Genomic DNA, 16,159 nt, shown 5'->3' on the forward strand with positions numbered 1-16,159 from the left:
GTGTGTGTGTGTGTGTGTGTGTGTGTGTGTGTGTGTGTGTGTGTATTTATGTCCACACATCATGTGTAACATTCCCTCAATAAAACCCTTTCATGTAGGAAATCTGATGTATGGAAAGAAAAACTAGGCCACACATGTCATCGTGTATCAATGGAGGGTGTCATCAGTGAGGTGTTAAGTGGAGTATCAGCCAGTAGAGGGTGCTGAAGTGCAGAATTATCAATGCCATAATGCATAATTGTAAGTAAGCCATATGTGTGCTATATTCCATAGTTAATATCTATCTTAAAATCAATGTTATTTATTATCAGAATTATATCTTTTTTTTGATTTACATTCAACATAGCCTCTGTGTGTATGAGTCAGATACCTGAGTCCACCTCCCCATAAACATTGTGTAGTTGTGCAGTCATCAAGTGGGGCTATAGGAGTTAGTCTGGCCTTCCCCACAAACACCCCCACCCCCACAATCCTCTGCTGCAAACCTCTAGTTCATGAACTGAGCTCTCGGCTTAATCATCTGAAATTCATTTTCAGCCTCAGCAAGCAAGTTAAACCTTCCCGAGAGATAATTCAGCTAATTAAACAGAAAGGGCACTGCCAACTCTAGTCACATGCATTACTAGACTCTTATTTACAATTAAGGTCCTATTTGACAAATGGAAACAAATGCTATTGATGAGTAACATAATTTAATTATAGTTACAACACAGAGCAGCCACTCTCTGGTCAGCGAAAGAAAAAAAAAGAAAAAGTTCCTCTGTCACTGGTTATCCATATCTCAGAGCTTTTGAAGCTTCAGCGCTGACCTACATACAACCTATCGCAAATGCAAATAGTTGCATCTCTTTCATACCAATCTAGCAGTTACTCTCACTTGGCCCTTCACCAGTGGATGTAGAAGAGACCAACCACTTGCCCCTTAAGAAAAATGAGTGGGAGAGATGCAGCACTGTCACATCCCCTTTCATTGGAGTGAATTGATGTAAGATGAGTTCACAGATTCAACACCATTTATTGTCATTCAATCCTACAGTACCTTGCACCATCCGGGATTTAAATCTCAAGAATTTTCATGACTGGAAATTTTAAAACACTTTGTTTAACCCCACATCTGTTTCTGTGTGACAGACATAAAGATACTGATGACTCCAATCATCGTTTTTGGCTGCTTTGACCACTAACCATGATTCCATGTCACTGAGGACCTCTAACTTACTAAGCATGACGTACACTGCTACAAATCTGGCTCATGTTTTGCTGAACATCAGTGAGCAATATTTGTTGGCTGTGAAAAAGCTCCTGCAATCAATACCAGTTTGTAGCACAGCTCCAAATTATAGTAACTCAAGTGTTCAATGACTGTATGAATCTGACCTGATGAGAAGCATGTAGCCAGGTGTCCCGCCGAGGGAGATGATGAAGGAAGTGATGACAGAGAGAGCCAGGAAGTACGGGAACATCCGGTCACAGTCGTCCTTCTGAGGGCATTGACCTGTACTGGCCGTAAAGTTACCAGCCACACCGACACAGCTACAGTTAGAGAAGACCTGGAGAGACATGCATAGCAACACACAAGTGACCATGGAGCAGGACAAAGACACACACATACACACACATAGCAAAATGTACTTACATATATATAAATGCAAATGGGTGAAGTGCAGGAGTTTGCCACTAAAATCATTGCTGTGGGATAATCAATTAATAATCCATAATCAATAAAACTATACTTACATCCCTGTTTCTCCACAGTTATATTCAAACCAAGTTGTGTGAAAGATTTAAATTGTTGTTTTAGTCAATAATAGCTAAAAAAAAAAAAACTTGCATGGTCACACTAACCTTGACCTTTGGCTTTGACCCCCTATTTCTAATCATTTCATCCTTCAGGCAAAGTGGATATTTGTATTAAATTTTTAGAAGTTTTTTTTTTAGAAGTTCATTCAAAGTGTTACTGAAGAGATTGGGATGTACAAATGTAGAACAATTTTACGCCTGCGACTTTTGCTGTTACCAGCATGGAGGCACAAGATCATCAAAGATCTGCACTGATGCCCACATCTCAGATTTTCATCAACAAAATAATTTTATAACCGTGAAGTGAAACAAAATATCTCAAGTCATATTGTAATCTATAAAATATTACAAAACTATATTATGTTTCCCTTTGTTAAAGCATTTATTGATCGTTTGAGAGTTTTTAAACTGTTTTGTTTTGACTGTGAATGTGTTGAGCATAAATAAATCCACAAAACAAGAACAGATAGTGTACCTCTCATTTCTTATTATGCCAGAACCCAGATTATGTAATCAATTGTAACAGTTTTATGACAACACAACACACCATTACATTTCACCACTATAAATTCATGAATATATTTTCTTTCTAATACATTTTGAGTACCTTGTTAACTTACTGTGTTTTTCCCTGAGCCAGCAGAGTTGGTGCAGCCAGCAAGACAGGGAGAAACATATGTGATGCCATTCTCCCCACAGACTGGGTCCCACTCACTGGCTGAACAAAAACAGTCCGAGTTGCAGGCCGTGAACACTGGATGTGTATCATAAGAAATCATATCCACGCTGGAAGGAAGATTGCAAAAGCAAAGTACAAATGAGAGGTCAATATTTACTGTATCATGACATCAGTTAGTATATTAGTGTTGCATTAGAAATATAATGTTGGCCAAAACTGTCACATGTTTTAAGACCTGTGGTGGAAAAAAAATAAATAAATAAAAACAATATACCGGTATGCTACATTTATTTCCCTTATAATATTATTATTCACACATTGCTTCACATTTACTTAAACATGCCTGGATTGAGGAAATGACGGGCTTCCTGAATGAGCAGGCAGATATCTGCTCACTCATTTAATGAAAGTAAACAGAGTTAATGAGCAATAGGAAATTGAATATTTTATTTAGAACGAGCAGCATTGGCTCTTACTTGTGCATGCCAACTTCAGCAAACTCGCTGTAGGTTAATTGGCATGTTGCACCCATCTGGCTGCTTTTCATCTGTGTCGCTACACTGCTGAACTTAAGTTTCAAGACTCTGCAGCACACTGGGCACACATGATTGATTCTTTTTTTTGTTAGTCTCAAAGCTTGTGATCACATACTGGCTGCCGACTATGTAGAACAGTGGTCTGTGTGTTCTTTCTGCATTTCTCACGCTGTTCTTTGATGTTTGGGGCCCATAGAAACCTTTACTCATTTGGTGCCAGTTCATTCTAGATAGAAGTCACCTCACTGGTCAATTAACCCTTCTTACTCACTTTTTGCATGGTATATGCAGGTTTTAGTGCTGAATTTGAAATGATAAATATCTGGACCATAGTCAGCAGTCATCGACCCCAACATGCCGTGTTACCTTTTGTGGCTCACCTGTTGTATGAAAGTGTCACTCCGGCCACCTTGGCGTTCTCGCAGCTCATTGCGAAGAAAAACAATGACAGGATGTAACCAATCAGAGACGTGCCAAAGGCAAACCTGGCCGCCCCCATGATGTTCAGCTTCAGCCTCTTCATCAGCAGACCTCCAGAAAACATCCCCAGTGCCACAGCAGGGATGTTGATCACACCTAAGATTAGGAGAAGCAGAAAATAGATGTGAAATTTGGATTTCAGATAGTAAAAGACAATATAATTCAATATTGTGCTGTATTTGGCTAAAATGTTTGAGTATTGCATAGAAGTAAATAACTGAGAGTCAGTTATTAAATAATTTATTTACATCCCTATTAGCCACTACTGATGCAGTAACTACTATGCTTAGTTTCTCTGAGGAAAAATAAGGATCCAGACATCCTTGATCAAAAAGAGCCATGCTTTTTATTTTCTTCTTTTTTTTGACAATCTTTTTTCATATACCTTCATTTACCATCATTGTGAAGACACAGTCTTTTATCTATACCCATGTCATTAGCCCTGGTCACTGATATTGCATTCTCTTTCATATGCAGCCAGTTCGGTCAGCGCAGGCCTCTCCCTTGATGAGACTGCATGAACCTAGATACTTTCATCTTATGTTATCAACTTCATTAGATATTTTATTTCATATGCAAAACACTTTTCAAATTCAAAAAATGCTCGTCTCTGCAGCTGTAGCAGTTAACGGGCTGAATTACAAGAGAACCAACCCAGTCCTCCTTTCCTCAACAATCCAAAGGTCTGCTCGTGCTTCATTCAGCAAACATAAAATTACCATGAACTAAGTAGCGGTAAAAAAAAACCAAAAAAAAAACGCTGTAAATATGGAATTGGAAACAAAGATCTTTACAGTCTATGTTATGTATGTAACTGACACTAGAATAAATTTGAGTAAATTAGGCCCATTTACTGAGTCAGCCTTTTTTTTTTGCCACACAGCACAAAACAAGCAGAGAGACCTTCGCTGACTCCATTTTGTGCTGATTTTCCAGGTTGAACACTATTACTTCATGTGACACATGCAGTATTTATGTAGAGTGTACCACACCCATCAGAAAGTTGGCCTTTGAGGCAGACTGCCTGAAGTGCTGCTCGATGTACTTGGGTTTGTAGGTGACCATGCCGATGAGAGAGTTCAGCTGGATGATTGTCACACACAGGTAGATCAAGTAAACTGGGTGTGCCAGCAGAGTCCGCAGGGTGGGAATAAAGTCTGCACAGGGATAAAAATGTCAGCTGAATGTCAAATGTTTCTTCATTACTGTGATGGCTAACTGCAGCAGGCTCTAATTACTGATGTGAAATGAATTCTAATAACAAGGGGAAAAACATACATACATGTAAACAACTATATATTTTACAGAGAAATTAGACGAAATCTTAGAATATTAGAAATCTAGATGATAAATGTTGAAATATATTTGTTGTTTTCAACCACTGCACTCAATAGCCCATTTATTTCTACATATAGGGGCTTAAAATGAGAAAAAAAATCAACTACTCAATATTTATGAGCACCAACAACAGGGACCTGAATGAGAAAAATCATTCAAGCCTCCGAACTCATCCTCACCTTTGGCCATCTCTGTAAAACTAGTGTGTTTGTCTGCTGGATACTTGTGATTCAGCAGGGGAGAGTCTTTAATGAAACTCGTCTGCTCTGGTGTCTCGGAGCTCCGCGGTCCCGGCATGGGCAGAGAGCGGGGAAGGAACCAGAAAGGAATGGCCGAGAGCAGGGTGATGACCCCGGCTATGAGGTATCCCAGCCACCAGGCCCCCACCCAGCGGGCATCTGATGGGGTGATGGTGATGGTTTCTGTGTTGGGGGAAACAAGAGCATGACAGGTGATCAATACTCATATAATTCCCAGGATGTATTTATTTATCTAATTACAGATCCTAATTAGCTGATGCCATAGCATTCAGCTAATCTTCCTGGGATATTTTTAAAATTGCATATGCAGTCGTATTGATGAAAAACTGAGATGTAGAGGTTGACTATCACCCAGACCAAAAGAATATAAAAATACTTGACAACACCCAAAATTTTGGTGTAATTCAATAGTCTTTCTTTAGCTTACTGAGCTTTCTCTATACGTGACTGGATAAACAAATGTATGGATGGATAGATGAAGCACTGAGTACATGTTTGCCCTTAAGCCACAACTGCAGAAATCACCCAACCATTGCAAGTAGGTCTACTCTGTAGTTACTTTTTTTTAATTAAACAGTCCCTGAAGTGAAATGTCTACAAGAAACAGTCTGATTTTCTTGTCATGTTATAATACATATATACCTATTTTCCTCCTTCCCACTGCGCTGCTTTGATCGACTGGGAGCATTTGTCTCGCGTCTCGCTCACCTGCTCTCATTCATTAGCTAATTGACGCTAATCCTGCACACCTGTTCTGAGCTTTTGAATTGTGCACACACCTGCCCGTCCTCATCTCGTTGTATCTGATAACATCTTGTCTCAGTTTTATGAATGAAAAGACCTTTTTCAGAGCAGGACATTTTGACCTGTAACAGCATCAAAAGCACAGGTGTGACTAATAACGTTAACAATGGCTCCGTTCTATTCCGGTGTCCCAGTGAGACATTTCACAGTGACGTTGAGCCAGCGTAAACAATATCATGACCCTAAAAAACCATATTCCACAACCATTAGTTGTGTCCTTTTCTTCCTGTGACATGTCAAAAAGTCTTCCATGGGAAAGCACCTCTACACATTTTTGGCAACGTCTGAACATAGTGTTTGCTTTGATTATATCTAATTCAGTTATATCTAATTTTGATTCATGGCCCACTAATAGATCAACAGGGACTTTTACAGTTGCCAGTGGGTCATCAATAATCATATGGTGTCACGAAGTCTTGGCAGTGATTGTTTTACCGCTGCATTCACACTATGAGGCTTGGACGAAGAGCTAATGACAACAAATGTGCTCAATGGTCTGATTGTAAAATTGTAACATGCACTCTAGTTTAAAACTCACCCATTTTTACAAATCCAATGTCCACATAGATTTTGGCACAAAGGGAGCCTAATAGGTAGCCAAACACAGGGCCCACCACCGAAATGGTCTGCACACAGCCTAGGACATGATAAATACACCAGAGGAGAACCACAACTTATTAAACAGCAAGAACTTTAAAAATGGAGATACTGTGGATTATCCAAAGAAAGAAACATTTTACACACAGAGTTGAAACCCTCATAGGTTTAGGAAATACATGTAAGACATGTAACACTCAGAACAGAAAACTTCCTTGGTTAAATATCTTGGTCTTCATCTTACACACGACTGAACTCAATATTATTATTATTATTATTATTATTATTATTATACACTCACTATGGTAAATGCAGTTAGGGTTAATTAACTAATGCATAGTCAACTGAGATCTATAAAGAAGTCGTGTGTACTTGTGTGTGGTAACAGTATAAGGTGCCTTGGGGGTGTTATTGTGCAATATAAATGTATACTAGTATGTACAAAAGGTTCCCCATATGTCAGGTCAGTAACAGGAAAATTAATTCAAACTGTTACACTTATGCAGGGATCAATTTTAATGTTTTAGAATTTGCATTTTACAGATCATTTACATGGACTTAGCATCATAAATTCCCACATTTAACAGTCAGTTAATATACTTGTGGAGTTGTAGTAAAAAAGCAACTGGACTTCTTCTCTTGTTTGAAGACGTTTCGCCCCTCATCCATGACGCTTCTTCAGTTCTGAGACTAATGCCAGAAACCCAGGTATTTAAGCCCAGAGTGGGTGGTCCTATGTTTGGCTTCGGGTGAAACCAAAGTCACATGACCACACCCCCGAGACTCGAGTCACAAGACCACATGTCTCCAGGTGTGTATGAGGTTTAAACTTCCTGGGGAGAGCTCTCAAGACAGCATTGTAGGTGGCAGATAGATTGTGTCTTAGGCCACCACCTCTGTTTAGAGAAGGTTTCTCTAAGTGGACATACTGTATATGGCTTCTTTCACTCCTCTCTCAAACCACCTGTCTTCCCTGTCCAAAACAAGGACATTGGAGTCCTCAAAAGAGTGACCTTTATCCTTCAGATGCAGATGTACAGCTGGGTCCTGTCCCGATGCTTTTTTACTACAACTCCACAAGAATAAGATGACCTGGATGACTGAGAACCTTCATGGTCAGTTAATATATCTCTACTAAGAAAAACTATGTGGGTTTTTCTTACCCACATACAGGGCAGCGTTTTCCTCAGAAGCAAAATCATCTATGTAAGAGATCCCGAGAGGCTGAACTGGCGTTTCTCCAATCCCCCGCAAGACATTTCCCAGGAGCACATAGATCCACATCGACAGGTTAGACTCACCTTCACAACCTGTGAGGGGAAAGAGTAGAGTGTGAGCATCTACTTACTTGTATACACTAATGTGTATGTGTGTACCATGCTCACCTGTGGCGGGTGCTTCAGGCAGTGCACCATCTTGGGTCTGGTCTGCTGGTGAGCCCACCGGACACGGAGAGGGGTTAAGCGTTGAGTTCACTACCCATCGTACTGATGTTTCAAATTCATAGCTGGACAAAACACAAATGGAACTGTTAAAAATCATGGGACAGAGATAAAATAATTATTTGATTTGGTTATATAATAGAATCTGTGTCAATTTTGGAAGAAACTGATTTCATCAGTAACATGGAACAACAGGGAATTCCTGTAGGGAAAAGTGAAACATCACCAAGCCAGATCAGTAGAACAGCATGTTGAACAACACTACACTAGGTGCAGTCACATTCTCAATAACATCATCAAGGACAATACACATCCTGGTCACCACCTGTTTGAACTGTTACCCTCCGGTAGACGCTATATGTCCGTCAAATCCAGAACCACCAGATTCACAAATAGCTTCTTCCCTAATGCCATGATCTCACTCAACAAACATAGTAAGTAAACTCAGTCCACCTGTTGCCCTCTTGCACATCGACACATGCACTTTATTATACACTGTTCTTTTATTGTTTTTATTTATTTATTTTCCATTTGTTGTGGTATTTTATGTTATATTTATTATTGTATGTAGCTCCCAATTTTGTTGTTTTAAATGTGCAATGACAATAAAGGCTTTCAATACAACACAATAATTCAATACAGAAACATGTGATAGGAAACATATGTTGGCATTTTTGTATGTCATCTCAGACTATAAAAGTAAGAAGTAAAAAAAAAATAGCAATGACTTTATCTTTTGGTATTGATAGGGAGCTCCTACAACCAAAACATGTGCTCAGTGGCTTGTGTCGCATAATCAAGACTTTATCTAATTGGTATGGATTACGGAAGTGGGACAGCACTTTGTTTGTTACTGGACAAAATCCAAGTCCACTCAATGACTGGATCAGCTAGAGGGACATTCTGAACTCTTCTCCGCTGTCATTGGATGTTTTGCTGTTAGGCAACAGATGATACCCTGGGCATGTGTTAAAGTTAACTAGAGTGGTCAGCTGCACAGAAGGTCTTCAGACGGCTAATTGGCCAATCGTTTAGGGCTTCGGCTTCATTGAAAAAACGACGCCTTGACAAGTCAATTTCATGCTACTGCCTCTTCTGCAGTGTGTTGTTTGTTGTAGCTGTAAATGATATTGAACCATCGCCAAGGGCTTGGGTTCTATTCAATCACAAACAAGACATGTTGTCCTACGTTTTTACATAATCTGAAATGTTGTTGTGTTTTGTGCGATGGTGGTATGTTTTGACCCTCGGGGACACCGTAAATTGATTAGCAAATACACAATATGATTAATCTTCTTGTGGATATGAATTGGTGCATTATTGTTTGGCACAGCTTGTAAAGGAAGGAGATGCACATGGAGCCAACATCTTGACTACCCAGTTTCTGTCTTGCCCAGAGCTTGTTTTATAATTAAATTCTTACTGGTCTGTGTAATCTTTGCTTCAGCTAACAGGCATGCAAAAATATACATCACATTTTGGACTAAACTTGTGCTTTTACTCACCGCCCGATGATGAAGTGAGGCAGAGCGATTATGAAGGTGCCAATGGACATCAGAACACAACCCACTGCAATGATCTTTGGCCGATGGAGCTTGGCCCCGAAGTAACTAACAAAAGCTATCACCAACAGGTTACCTGCAATGACGGAGGTACAGAGAGGAGTAGTTCAGAGAGTTACTGTACATGTTGTCAGGCTGAAGAAAGAACAGGAGCTGCAGCAAAATATTTAGTTTGCAATCACTGACAGACTGACAGAGCAACATTGCTTTATTGCACTTGTTTTACACATCTTCTTGTGGGTATTTCAGAGATGACTCTGCTCTGTACAACCAGGTAATGATAATGTTGTTATATCTAAATGCCATTATCATGTGGAACGATTGAACTCTTGCTTCAAAATACAGCATGACAAAATCAAATATCAATCAATCAATCAATCAATCAATCAATCAATCAATCAATATGAACATACATTTAAATAAATCTATAAAATTAAATGTAAAAGTTGAAAGAAGTATAAAAATCAATCAAAAGTTATTTCCCCTACAGAGATTAACACAATATGATGTATATTCTGTGGATACTTATTGTAATAGTACAACAGTGAGTATAAATTCTCCGTTATCTAGGTCATGGTTGTCCAAGAAAAGGCAAATGGATTTGGTTAAAGATGCTTCTTCTTATAGTCACAGTGTTTGATATGCATTGGTTGCACAGAGCAGTGTGGAGACCCTGGCATGGTAATCCATTGTTTAGAACCACTGCAATGTTCCCTTATCTTCCCTTGTCAGCAGGATGGTGATGTATCAGTCTTTGCCTAGTGACGTTAACAGTCCTCCTTTCCTGGACAGCTTGAAAGAAAAGTAAAGGAGGCCATCTGTTGACTGGTGACTTAAGTAACTCCAAGCGTCGGTACAGTGACTGAGTTCTGACGCAGAGTGGGTCATCTGCTAATTGGAAGGTCTGCAGTTCAATTCCCAGATTCCCTGGGTAAGATACTGAACCCAAGGGGTCCTCAGTGTATGATGTGTTTGTTACTGGTGTGTACATCAATAGTTTGAAAGGCAGATGAGGTTGTATTATAATACATGATGCATTATCTTCAACATCAGTGTGTGTTAGATAGCATGAAAATGGCATGAAAATGAAACTGTGGCTTGGTAGGAACAAGGCCACTTCTCGATTGTCACCTTTCCGTGTGTTGCATATATTATCAGTGACAGGGAATCTCCATTATAAACAAGGTGGAAAAGTGGGCAAGATGTATAAGCTTACACTAGGTTGCTTGACCTTTTACGACTGCAAAGATCTGCTTGATGAGATGACGTCAAACCCTTCGGCAAAAATCCTTCAGCCGTTTGTTGCATATGTATGTGTGCGTGTGTGAAAGAGAGAGCGAGAGAGGGATCTGAGCATCGAGGAATATCAAATAATCACAGGTAAATGTAGACTTAACCTGTGTAGTTATAGGAATTCTCAGAAGTGCTTATGTCTTCTATAGAACTGTACATGGTAATTACAGTGACTATTGTTCTAGAGCAGTAAGTGCAGGAAGTGTGTGTACTTTCCCACAGTGAAACCAGAGATCCCTTTAACTTATGTCATTGTGTTTGTTTGGACGGTTCAGATCTGATCAAAACAAAACATGATAAGATTGATTCATGCATATATGTCAGATCGGCATGTACGTCAGTTGGGTCCAATCAGTTTAGCTCATCAAGCCACTGTGAACCCTGTATAGATCATCATCCATCAGTATTACTCTCTACCTCCCATTCTCCTCCTCATTATCCTTTATTCTTGTCCTTTTCCACTTGTCTTCTCTCCCCATGTCTTTTCTCTGCTCTGTTCTCCTTTCCTTTCCTTTTGTTTTTCCTCTTCACGCTGCCCTGCTCTGCCTCTATGTTGCCCTGGCAACGGTCCTATAGAAAAAGCTTGTTGCCTAGGCCACACGAGAGAAGCAGCCTTTCATGGTAGACGTAGAGATAGAGGGAAAGAGCCGGGGTATTCAGCTTGAGGTAGCTAGAGGTGTCAACGTCACCTTTTATTTGTATCAACAGGTTGCACACGCCGTCATAATGTTATTGAGGGACAATTTTGATCATAATTCACTGATATCATGGTCCATACTGCCGTCTGATGCCAGATGAACAGAGGAGGAATGGCTTAGTGGATGAAGACTTTCATCTTGTGTGAATCATGTCTCTTTTGGTCTCATATCGCTCAGCAAGTGGTATGTATGATTTAGAGCCTACGAGAGACTTTGCCACTGAATGAACTAGCCTTACATAATTGACCTAGAAACCGGTCAGGGAGCAAACTGGAAAAATACATTTTGCTTAACATCATGACGAATTCCCTGCTATCAAATGTTTAAAAGTAACCTATTCATTTTTACAAAGAAATTAAATCTGTAACAAATGATTTAAATATAACTTATTTCATAAAATATCAAATTAAAAGTACTGTAAATGCTAACTGGTATTTTAAACCAAACGTTTTAGAAACATAACCCCTATGCAACTAGACCGCCAACAGCTCAGAGATCCTTGGATGAGGACCAGCTCTCAGCTCTCAAGGTATTCCCAAACTGGTGCTTGCACCCCCTGTCGTCGACGCAAGCTGCCGCTACAGGGTGCATGATATGAAATATGTTAGATTTTAGTAATAAATAAATAAATAATATAAATAAATAATTTCAAATGGGATTTTCACAGTGTAAATGGTAAAGAAAGAAGGACAATCTTAATTTAATTAACTAAAACTTTGTTAAAACATTTTAATAAATAGTTTTAATTGAGTAAATATTTTTTTAAATGTATCCAAAATGCACTTGTCAGGCATTGAGGGTGCATCAGGTAGGTCAAAAAGTATAGAAGGGGGTACACGGCCTAAAAAGTTTGGAAACTGCTGCTCTAGAGCAACAAAATGCTTTATACAACAAAATGCTTCAGTGGAACAACACTTCATCAGTGCTAAGAACAGACTGTACAGGGTTAGTTATTGGCCAACACACACAGTGCTGATAAACACTGTGATGTATCAGTGATGTTTTTTGTCAGGCCAAAATACCAGTCAGCCTTAAGTAAGTTATCTAGTTCTTCTTTTCTTTTTTTGCCACCTACCTCATTTTGTTTTGGAAAGATTAAGCATCCTTAAGGTAACCTACTTTCCCAGAGTAAAAAAGCAGTAGGCTACTACAGTAGTCATGCATTGCAAGCAAATGGTTTGATATTTTCTAAATATCTGCTCAGACCAGGCAGTTTGTGTGTTGCACATACACAACAAATTATTTTGGTATTGCCCTGAAGGGTCCCCGCTGCTTTTAGCTGATTCACATGTCAGATAAACAAGCTGGTAAATGCCAGATGATTCCCATATACATCACTGGGGGGATAAGTGAGAATAAATTTACAGTATAGAGAAGTTGCTGCGTAACAAAAAGCTTATAAATTCCTACTGTCGACAGCAAAAGCAGAGCTTGAAGCCTGTTATGTCCCTGGTCGACACTCTATGACTCACCACACACACACACAAACACACATGGACACACACACACTCCTCTGTCCTCTTCTTGGAAGCCTGATGAATCCTTTATCTGCAGCTTGAATATCTCTGTAACCCATTCATATTTCCATCCCAAAGACAGAGAGAACGGGGGGGAGGGGAGCCTGTGACACAGAGCCTGCAAACAGAACAACAAAATAACAGCAGTGACTGGCAGGCCTACTCACCTATCTCGAAGCTCCCGTCAATGACACCTATTAGGTAACTTGGGATGTCAAAGCGCCTCTCCAGCTGAGTTATTGTGCTCTTCATGTAGCTCCCCGACAGAGCCTTTGCAAAATAGGCAAAGGACAGAGCCACCAGGAACATCTGGGGAAAGAGAGGGGAGAAAAAAACTAAGAAAGGAGTGTTCAACTACAAACAAGCAAATGCAGAGTATTAACCTAATTATCACTTATAATTATCTACGTGACTGAGTAATGTTCGCACATGTTTTGTCCACAAAGAATAGACAGAAAAAGAAGCTCTTGTGTGAAATCACTGTGGCTGCTACAATGCATGAACTACCCTCATTAACCTACTTTTAGTTGTCCAACATTCACTAATTAAGTGTCTAACAAGTAAAACAAGCATCGCGAGAATAATGAGGTTCGGATGAGAAGGGGGGTTTTTTTGAGTGGGAGGAGAGGGATGAAGATGAGAGCCAAGTGTAGGTTGGAGAATGTGAACCATTAACAACAATGAGAGAATATAGCGGCTTATACTTGAGTTATACCAGACCAAAGGATGAGTTTATTGATAAGTGGGATGGACGAGCACAAGACGTCTCTGTCATAAAACAAATCAAAATCAGGTGTAACAAAAAAAAAAAAAAACTGTGAAAGGCAGACCAAACTCTTCCACAAAAAACAAAGCTGAGATAGAGAAGGAATCTCTGTGAATCATCTTCTCATCTTGATTGAATTTGTGTTATAATGACAATGAAAAGCAACGAGCAGCCTCTGACAGTGACTGGGCCCAGATCAACATTTCTCACAGTTATGACCAAAGGAAATCTAATAACACACTCACTCGTGGCAAAGGTCCAAACCCCCGGAGCTTGACGCTTACTTTTTCAATATGGGGCATGTGTGCTCCTATAAACTGAACAATTTATGAACATTTAAAGGATTTACAAGGTGGCATTTATGACAACATGATTATTATTTAAATACAAAAAGCATACTATTTTCCACTTCAAACTACAATAACTATGGATATTTGAATTGATTTAAATTAAGAACTACAATTCAACTGTTAATACAGTTGAATTGCACCTTCAAGCATATATAATTACATTGTTACAGCATTAAAAAGGTCTGCTCGGCCCGTTATTAGACATAAAAAGTGGTGACCACTGTGCCTTTTGCACTAATGTGGGATCAACTGATTTTTTTTTTCTACACTGGTTCAGTTCCGTGACTGAGTCATCTTCAGGCAAAAGAAAAATAAAGAGAGAGAGATAAAAAGGAGGCTGCTTGGGCTGAATTTTGTAAAAGGCTACTTTTCATTCCTGCACATGCTCCTAAACACATTTTACAGTTCACACATCTATTTTTAGTCGCAAATGCGAGTGAAATGCTCACGCTGTCAAACTATGCCTGACAAATTCAGTTTCCTTAATAAGATCAAAGCTACTCAGAATGCAAGAAAGTTTCTTCGCAGTGTAGGAAATGTAAGTTCCTCATCAAAAACCAAACAAGACAAAAACATATATAGATGTGGATTGTGGCTTTTTATATTTTACATAGAAAAAGATTACTTACACACTCTACACTACTTCTAACACAAGAGATAGATAGATAGAAATTAAACAACCATAGTACATATTCTGAGTGACACTCTTTAAAAGTATTTGTTGTTTTTCTCATATAAGATAAAGTATTTTTTTAAAAAACATATTAAGTCTTCATAATGACCATTTGACTGTTCCACTTAAAACAAGATAATGTAACGACCGACATTAAAGGGACAAGTCATGTTGAAGAAGTCATGATTTAGCCCTGAGCTGGTGAAAACCACAGTATTTATTATGAGAATAAATCTCTTATGACCAGTTTCCCTGTATACTGCATGTCTTATGACTGTAAGTTGCATTTTTACATTTAAGAATACTTGAATTTTGCTGGCAAGTATTTCCATAATCAACACCCACAACCATGAAATACACTGTTTCTAATGAGACTACAAAATAAAACTCTCTATTTGAAATTCCTGCTTCTTGGAGGAGATGGCTCCACTGTTGGCTGCTGCAGTCGTTTGCACCTCTAGTGCGGAAACGAGTTGATGCTGAAATATGCCATTCATGTTTATGTAATGAAGCTGTAGTTTCCTGTAAAATATGTTAAAAATCATAACAAACTGGTGTTCAGGAATGGTGGACTAATTTAATCTAATCTCAAGTCACATGTCCGCCCCTGCTTACCTATCTATATGAACAAATGGGCAAATTCCCTATAGGATTTGTATTCTGCGTCTCCCGTGACATTTCCACTTGTCTAATGTACGCTGTCCACTCGGCTTATTTCACTTCACATGACATTATTTCTGCAAGAGGAGTGTTTTTCCTAAAGCATACTATAACCTGATGGGTTTTTTTTTTATTGATTTATTTTCAAAATATATCAAAAAAGTAACCAGAGACACACAGGGGTCAATACAACAATCTTGGCATAACATCATAAGAACTAGAACAACCCAATCTGAGTATTTACTTAGGTTAAAGCAGAAGTGAGCGATATTTTTGTGTTAATATAAGTCTTAAATAGTTCTATCTTCCGACAGCAATCACTTACATAGAGTGTTTGGACGGAAACACGGGTCTGTCAGTCCCTCTGCTCTGCTCTGCTCTGAGCCGAGGAGAAAACTTTTCTCGTATCCTACAATTTTTATCCAATGAGGAGAGAGAACGGCATGCAGGGCTGTGTGTGCAGCCAAGGGATGCGCGTGAATGTGGTGACGTAGGGACGAGGACTGTTATGGTGTGTTCAAGGCAACTCTTAACAACCTGTGTGAAGTCGTACCAGTTCGATCTGGTACGACTTCACGGGTCGGAAGTTACGAGTGGCCGTTATAGTGACTTTCACAGGTAAAACAGGTCGAAAAAACACGAGTGGGTTGCCTGGAACGCTGCCTACAAAGTCGTAAATTGTGACTTGAAGCTGTAATTTACGG

The 16,159-nt window shown here is 39.3% G+C and overlaps 1 protein-coding gene across 1 annotated transcript in view; it reads right to left on the reverse strand.

Moving 5' to 3' along the window:
• slco1c1 (solute carrier organic anion transporter family, member 1C1) overlaps positions 1-16,159 on the reverse strand; it is a 31,712-nt gene that overhangs the window by 6,329 nt on the left and 9,224 nt on the right. Inside the window, exons 2-11 of the mRNA XM_085795542.1 lie at positions 13,174-13,315; positions 9,442-9,574; positions 7,880-8,001; positions 7,658-7,804; positions 6,436-6,534; positions 5,013-5,255; positions 4,488-4,652; positions 3,396-3,591; positions 2,421-2,586; positions 1,378-1,550 (exon numbers count right to left, since the gene is read on the reverse strand). Coding sequence (XP_085651668.1) covers positions 1,378-1,550; positions 2,421-2,586; positions 3,396-3,591; positions 4,488-4,652; positions 5,013-5,255; positions 6,436-6,534; positions 7,658-7,804; positions 7,880-8,001; positions 9,442-9,574; positions 13,174-13,315 — 1,586 coding nt within the window. The remainder of the gene's footprint in view (positions 1-1,377; positions 1,551-2,420; positions 2,587-3,395; positions 3,592-4,487; positions 4,653-5,012; positions 5,256-6,435; positions 6,535-7,657; positions 7,805-7,879; positions 8,002-9,441; positions 9,575-13,173; positions 13,316-16,159) is intronic.

This window comes from Trachurus japonicus, chromosome 13 (assembly GCF_045865225.1).
Source record: "Trachurus japonicus isolate A0001 chromosome 13, Traja_1.0".
Classification (NCBI taxonomy): Eukaryota; Metazoa; Chordata; class Actinopteri; order Carangiformes; family Carangidae; genus Trachurus; species Trachurus japonicus.